At 44.3% G+C, this 8353-nt stretch overlaps 1 protein-coding gene across 1 annotated transcript; it reads right to left on the reverse strand.

Moving 5' to 3' along the window:
• Positions 1 to 1852: 1852 nt before the first annotated feature.
• LOC144791134 (actin, alpha skeletal muscle-like) lies at positions 1853 to 2980 on the reverse strand. Its single transcript, XM_078665794.1, has one exon. It carries the CDS (start codon positions 2978 to 2980, stop codon positions 1853 to 1855), a length of 1128 nt encoding a protein of 375 aa, XP_078521920.1.
• Between the last annotated feature and the right edge of the window lie 5373 nt (positions 2981 to 8353).

Consider the following 8353-nt stretch of genomic DNA (forward strand, 5'->3'; position numbering starts at 1 on the left):
CCTGGCTTCCCATCAGAGAGCCTCTAAGGCAGTAGTTTTACTTTTTTAGCTATCGATGTACAGCAGCTCAGGGGTATGTTTGCCAAGAACTGTTTGCTGAAGGCCGGGATCAGATTTAGCACTCTCGAAGAGGCCATGCTGCTCAGCCTGGTTGGAAGAAGAAGTTGTGCTGCACTTTATGTTTGGACAAACAGGCCCTTGATCAGGAGGGTCTAACAGCAAACCCGATTGATTGACACCCACTTGGAGGTCAACTTAAGGATGTGAGTCACTCAGGAGCAATAAGAACCTTGTAACCCAACTGGCAAAAACTTGAACATCTTGTGTGACAGAGTGCCGGGGACCTGCGCGGAGCGTTCCACAGCTGCAAGTTTGATGCGCACCTACTGTATCCAAACTGCTCCAGAACATCCCTTACTCTGTGGCAGTCGCTACTTGCCCATTTGCGGATAGAAAGAGACGTGAAGGGTTTTTGCATCACCATATATTGAAGGGTAATACCCCATTGGGTGTGGTTAGTCGTCCTGATTGAAATTTAAGATCTTTCTTCTCATCTGCAGTTTTGCAGATCACAGTTTGAAGTCATGGTTTCATCCTGAACATAAAACCCTGAACCCCAGCATCTGCAGGTGACCCTCTAGACGCCCTGAAATCTTTTACTGCCCCACTTAATTGTAAAGCCTAATTGTGATTGCCAGTGTTTTTAAATAGGCCCATTATCTTTAGTAACCCTAGGGGGTGAATTTATGGTTCTACTAAATGAATATGCATGTTTACTTTTAGTGTTTTGTAAAGCGCCAAATGTCTACTAGTGGTCACTTCATAGTGCTAGCCTGTCATGCAATGGCTAAACAAGTGGGGGACTAGTCCTGAACCAAAAGATTATTCTCTGATTGCTAGAGCTTAATTCATCACAGATGAGAGTGACTGTTCCCAGGATGGCTGTCTAGGAAGTGGAGATCTGTTTATGAGAGCATGGAATGCTAGCAGGCTAAACCCTAGTATAGGATCAAGCAAGTGGAAAACTGGCTTTTTTCCTACTAGAAATTGGCAGACATAAGTAATGTTGGTCCTTTCCTTCCCATGTTCTCCATCATGCCTACTGTGTTCATACTCTAAACGCTCCTATACCTCCTGATGTGCTGTGCTTCAAAGTCCAAGAAATCCACAAATACCCAGACTCAGTAGATTCCTTGGGGAATGGGATTAGGGACACCCAGTAAGGTTGAAAGGCCTCAGTCTGTGTGGTCTTTGAGTACAAAGCCCTACAACAATGCAATCTTTTATTTATGTTTTTGATGTGTTTGTGTAATGTTATGAGCATTGTCAATGGAGGTATGGATTTAGCAAAACACAGTTATGTATGTGGCATGAGAGAGAGAGAAAACCTGCCATCATGCAACTCGGTAATCATTGCACAGGCCGAATACAGGCCCATTTGACTGTCCTGAGCCTAGCGCTGCAGGCAGCAAAAGGCGAACTGGCAATAATATTTTAATTACTGAAAAAAAAGGAATGTTGGGTGTTTGTGGATAATCATTCGAGTTATTATTTCTCATTGGTGACCATTGCATTATCTCTGCCATCAGTGGATAAAGCCTGTTTTGTAGTTGAACATAACCTCACAACAATTACATAACATGACAATTTATGCATATAAAAAAAAATACAGTGAGGACTGTACTCATACTATTTACATGTGTACTTTCTAGTCTTTTTCAGTGTGGACCAATCTTTAGCTGTAAACCCGCACTGCCTTTTTGGGGTCAATAAACAGGACTTTAAAATTCTAAGTATAACTATGATGTTTTATTTTTTACAACTCTTTTTTAAAATTTGTTAAAACCGGAACTTAAAAACACTTTCTATGGACTATGTTGGGTCCCACCTCTTGGTATTCGGAGGAAGTCACCCACATTTGCTGGAAGGCTGAGAGAGAGGCGAGGATGGATGCTCCTGTCCACACGGACAGCTTCCGGTCAACTGGAGCGAACACCTTGACAGCAGTGTCACATGGCACTAGTCTGCAGATCTCCTTGGTCAGTCTCTCATGCATACCAGGGAAGAGGCTGCTGCCCCCCGAGAGGATGATATTGCTGTATAAACACTGCCTAAGGTCGATGTCGCATCTCGTGATGGTGGTGTTGCTCAACTCATGGATGCCTGGTATGCTCAGGCCGATGTTGGAAGGGCTGAAGAGAGTCTCTGGGCAGCGATACCTCTGGTTGTACACCATAACCACCCTGCCATCGGGTAGCCGGTAGGCCTTTTCAACGTCGCCAGGCTGCTTACACATCTCCACATCTAGGTCTATAGCCACATAGCAGAGCTTTTCCTTCATGTCCCGGACAATCTCCCGCTCAGATGTGCTGACCAATGACAGACCGATTTCGGACAGAATGCGCATCAGGTAGTCGGTGAGGTCATGTCCTGCGACATCCAGCCTGAGGACGGCATGGGGCATGCAGTATCCTTCGAAAATGGGCACAGTGTGTGTGACCCCCGCTCCACAGTCCACCACACAGCCCGTGGTGCGGCCAGAAGCGTAGAGTGCCAGCACTGATTGGATGGCAACATACATGGCAGGCACCCTGAAACGCTCAAAAAGTATCTGTGTCATAGCCTCGCGGTTGCAGAGAGGGTTTAATGGCACCTCGGTGACCAAGACAGGCCTTTCCTCTGGCCTGGTGCTCAGGTCGCACTCATACACATTCCTCCAGATCAGCTCCATGTCAGGCCAGCTGGTCACTACCCCATGCTCCACTGGATACTTGATGGAGAGGATTCCCCTTTTGGCTTGGGCCTCCTCACCGATGTAGTACTCCTTTTGCCCGGCTCCAATCATCACGGACTTGGCTCTAGCTCTACCTATGATATTGCTGTAAACAAAGCGTGGCAGCTTTTCCCCTGACAGACCAGCTTTGATCAAGCCTGACCCGTTGTCTATGACCACAGCGCTTTTCAGTTGATGATAGAACATATCGCCAGTAGTTCCAGCGCTCCTTGATGGAGACCAATTACTTCCACTGCCTGTGTTTCCTCTACTCAGTGCTCTGAAAGCAGTCCCACAGCCGTGTGCCCTCACTGCCTGCAACTGCTAATCCTCCTCACTGCTAGAAAGTCATGAACTGGCTGCACGGTGACATGGTTACTCTGAGGTAACAATCAAATTGAGTGATGCAGTAAGCCAGACCCCCTTTGGCAGGGGCCACTTTTGTATCTAGAATGAATATACAGCAGTGCCATTCATCTAAAACCTTGCCATTTACACTTTCATTAGAAAGTCCAAACCATTCTCTTTGAACACATCAGCATTTAAGAACATTTTTGAGATTTACCCACAGATGACCTGGGAGTGTACCTGGGTCCTTTCAAGGTGAGTAATCATCACTTCCCTTTTCACCTTGGCTCTACCTTACAAATGAATACCTCACAAATTGCAATCCAGAGAGGAAAACAAAAATTGTCCAGTATTCTTACACAACGTATTGGGTCAGTTTATTAAAATTCACCCCTACTAACAAAAGTGTCATGCAGGAATAGCACTTTAATGGCCAACACTAATCGCACTGTAATTTTGAAAAGGAAAACAGGTGTAATAAAAAGAAGCTCAGGTTTACATAGTAGACCAGCAGTGTCCAAGGTAGAATGAGAAAGGTTTATCCTTGACAATTTTTCAGGATAACTGCTAACTATGTACATTTATTTTATGTAGATGTGTACTGTTGACATATATTTTATTGGATATCCTAATATATGCTGTGAATACGGCCCTCCTGGACCCAACATCAGATACGTTGTCTAGACCATCATGGCGTATTTTAGCAACTTGAAGTCTAGGGATGAAGAAACTGGCTTGAGAATAGCGATTCTCCCAATTACCATGCAGAGAGAATCTAGATTTCATTAAAGACACAGAGGCTAACATTATGCATTAGCCAATCGGCCATATCCTGAAACGACTAGCCTGGAAGGAGTGTTCGTCCACAGAAGAAAAATTATTATGGCTTTGTAGAGGTCAGGCCTGGAAGTATGGAAAATATCTTTCCCTTGGAAGTTCCCTCTTTATCATATAAAATAGCTTCACCACTCAGAAATATGAGAAACTCAAAATGAGTACCTTTCAGATGAAAGAGTGCCAAGGTTCAAGTGTTCCCTTTGTTGGTGAACTAGTTAGTGGGTGGAGTTCTAAATGTAGATTCTATTCTTTTATGATGCAGTGTACAGGCTGTGTTGTGATGCGGTCATGACAGATGCTGAAGTAAAGTGAAATATAAAAGACATCCTGCACACTCAGGGCCATGCCATAAAATCCTGTGTCACAGGGAAAACTCCAGGTAAATTAAAAGACAGCTTACTGTCAGGGCTGGATGAGACGAGGGACCTTAACCCACCCACACCCTAATGCAAAAATGAAGGACAGTATACAGATTGCTTAGAGGCAAATACACCATTTGGAGCCATGAGCCGGAAAAATATATAACAAGGGCTTCTACTAAGAACTGAAAGGAAAACCGATAGCTTTTTAGTTGGAAAATTGTATGAAAAAGGAATAGTTTGACCCCATTGAAAACAACATTTGAGAAGGGGCTCCCATGCACCTCCTAGCATCTCCTGTCTGTCAGCACCCTCTGTTTCCCAGAGATGGGAGTCGTGCTTTTCTGCTGGTGCTTATCAGCCTTGATCTACTACACTTCTTTCTGTTATGATAGTGATGTAGCCTCATCTTTCTATCTATCACCTTATGCTATCAATGTCCTTATGTCTCTGGGATGAAGACTCAGGACAGCAACAGTGGCATGGGGGGGTTTTGTGGGAAGGAGGTCAGAGGAAGGTACTGATGGAGAACAGCACGGAAGAAAGAGAGAGATGGGGTTGGGGTGAAGGTAATCCCCTGTCTTGATCTGCACCGAGGGGAGGCCAGAGAGAGGATGTGACACATAGAAGAACAGTGGTGAAAGGGAGAAAACTTAATGCACAGTGATGAAACTTGAGGAAACTAGAAGGGACAGGAGTGGGTCCACAGCTGGAGAGCCCTGAAGATGCACATTAGATAGCACCCAGAGCAAAGATAGCATTCCTGTAATTTGCCAAGAACAACAAACAAGAAAAAGTTACGAACCTGGATCAATAACATGAGCCTTGATGGCTTTGAAACCGAACATTCACTGAATGCCAAGTCACTTTCGCTCACCCTGGGCACAAACCTCACCCTCAAGGAACACGTTTCCAAAATACTCAATGACGACCTGGTACAAGTTCTTGCTTCTAAGTAAAGTGGAACCGTTTCTTCCCGAAAGCGACTTCAGAAGTGCTGTTCAGTACTTTTTACTTTCTCATCTGGATGGTGCTAATGCCCTGCTCCATTACCTCCCAAACTCCACACTGACACCCCTTACAAGCATCCTACAAGCCACAGCATGACTAATCCAGGGTGTCACGAAATATGATCCCAGTACCCCATCCTAATGGAGCTCCATTAGCTCCCTTTGCCACCCCACACCATCTTCTATAAAGACACCACCGATTACCCCCTCCCCTTATCTTGTTGCCAAGTTCACAATGTCTGGTGGTTCTCAGCACACCCGTAACCAGGACACCATCAGACTGCAGACTAAGAACTGTCAGGAAACAATATCAAGCAGTAGGCCTTTCTACCTATGCACCCAGGATCTGGAACACCATCCGTATATCCATCAGGACAACCCCAACTCTGCACACATTTAGGAAAGAGTTGAATACACACCTCTCTAAATAAAACTACATCACAATTCATTAACAGTCCACAAACCAACTACCTCTTCTAACACTCATTTACTTCATGCTTCTCTTTGACCCTGTACAGCACTCTGCTCCCTTTTGGATAGGTTCACACTATGGAACTACCACATAAGTAGATTCATAAAGCAGAGAGAATATCTTACTATTGCTCAACAGGCCCATGTCTTGCAGAATGGGCAGGTCTACATATTGTCTTGCTGGTTTTGGGGCGTGGAAGGTGATAGAGTGTAGTACGCTGAGGACACCTGGCACTATTTGACGGTGTAGGAGGAGGGCTGCAAGCACTTGGTGCTGGTCAATGTCACAGGATGTAGGCCACTAGCACTTGTCTCTTTGATCACTGAAGGCATCTGGTCTCAGTATTGGCAGGTGGACAGTAGGCATCACTTGCCAAGGTGTGCGTGCGAAGGGATATAGGGCTTTGCCTGGGCCTGATTTTGCTTGCCAGTTCAAGCAAAAACTCGCAATTTCAAGCCCTGAAAAATGTTAACCATAGATTATTCAGTCTGGTTGAATCAAGGGGTCAAATTATCTCAGTCTTGCTCTAATACAATGACTTTAGGTAGAACTCTATTGAAATATGTGTGGTGCACTGACTACCTAGGTGATAGGAATAAGGATTATGGCACAGCAATGGAGTTCCTTTTTGTCATCGATGTCAAGACCTCTAGGTAATATGCTTAGTAGACTATCCCAACAAAAAAATCTACTAGAAGAGCAGAGTGATGAGAGAGTGGAATGAACCACATAGGAATATAACAATATCTCTCTAGAGCCCTATACAGGCAAGCCTGCACAGTGGCGCCACAGTAATGGAGATTCAGAAAACATGTCTGTGGTGCGAGGGACAACTTAGGGAGTAGAAGATCTTGCTGAGTAACAGTCCAGAGGAGGTGATTCCCCCTTGTCTCGATAGGCTGACTTGTGCGAAACTTAACCAAAAAGAGCACAGAGCTCACAGATCCTACAACTCGGCAAAATCAGTGCTACGGGTTTGTATTTCTCACCACCAGTGCACTTAGGCCACAATCTGAAGTTGAATCAGAAATAGGGAGTGGATCAGGCCTGGCAGTGAGAATAGATATAGAAAATGGAAGAAAGCCACAAAACTGAAGCCAGTATAGTGGAACAATGGTCCCAGAAAACAGTTTATCAAAACATAAAATGCATAAATAAGAGAACATTATTTAGAAGACACGTATTATAGTAAACATACAGTGTTATTTAATCACACTGAACATCCATTGATTTGTAGGGTTGTTGTAACAATGCCAAATATATAAAGTGCCCCTGGGAAGGAAAGGGGAGCGCGGGGAGATGGAAGTGTTTGTGATTAAAGAGAGTAGGTGAGTAGAAAGTAGAGTGTGAATCACAAAATGTGTTTCTTAAAATACATAAGGCTCCTATTATAAGCCAAGAGATTCACAGTGTATCAAAACAATAAATAGCCATTGTTTGAAACAATAACATAGTGATTAATCGCTGTTGGTCAAGCTGGCTAATAAAACAGATGTCGACGTTTCGACCACTAGAAAAGTAGGTTGTTTTGTCCCTTATGTCGGGGACTTCCTTGGGACAGGAGTGGAAGGAAGGGGGTGGTTTACCATGAAAGGGCCCTTCACTGTGGGCTGGGGGAAGAGTGTGGGCGCGTAGGCTCCAAAACGACAGAGAGCGAAGGTAGTCACTTTTACTGATCTCAATCCAAAGAAAAACCTCCGGAATGGAGATGATAACTACTAGCAGTTACTGTGAACAAATATGGAGCACCTCTGCCCGCCATTAAAAGTCCATCAGAACAGAACATAATGCAAGGCCCAGCAGATTAATGCAGCTTGGTTTTTCTTTGGATTGAGATCTGTAAAGGTGACTGCCTTCGCTCTCGTCGTTTTGGAGCCTACGCAACCACACCCTTCCCCCAGCCCACAGTGAAGGGCCCTTTCATGGTAAACCAAACCACCCTCCCCCTTCCTTCCACTCCTGCCCTGAGGAATACCCCGGTGTAAGGAACAAAACAACCTACTTTTATTGGGGTCGAAACGTTGTCATATGTTTTATTAGCCAGCTTGACCAACAGCGATTAATCACCTTGTTTTTGTTTCAAACCATGGCTATTCATTGTTTTGATGCACTGTGAATCTCTTGGCTTTTACTAGGAGCCTTATGTCTCTTAAGAAACTAATTTTGTGATTCGCACCCTACTTTCTACTCACCTCCTCACTTTAATCACAAACACTTCCATCTCCCCGTTCTCCCCATTTCTTCCTAGGGGCACTGTAAATATTTGGCATTGTTACAACAAAGCTACAAATCAATGTATGTTCAGTGTAATTAAATAACACTGTATGTTTACTATAATACGTGTCTTCTAAATAATTTTCTCTGATTCATGCATTTTATGTGTTTATAAATTGTTTACTAGGACAATTGTTCCAATGTACTGTTCGACACCCAGGTCCCGGTGATGTATTTTGGGTTTACCCTTTTAGGTAACCAACAAAACTGAAGGCAGCCATCATTGTGGCGCGTGGAAAAACCATGTACTAGGCACATTGGATCCTAAACTGGAAAGCAA

The sequence above is a fragment of the Lissotriton helveticus genome, chromosome 11, assembly GCF_964261635.1.
Source record: "Lissotriton helveticus chromosome 11, aLisHel1.1, whole genome shotgun sequence".
NCBI lineage: Eukaryota > Metazoa > Chordata > Amphibia > Caudata > Salamandridae > Lissotriton > Lissotriton helveticus.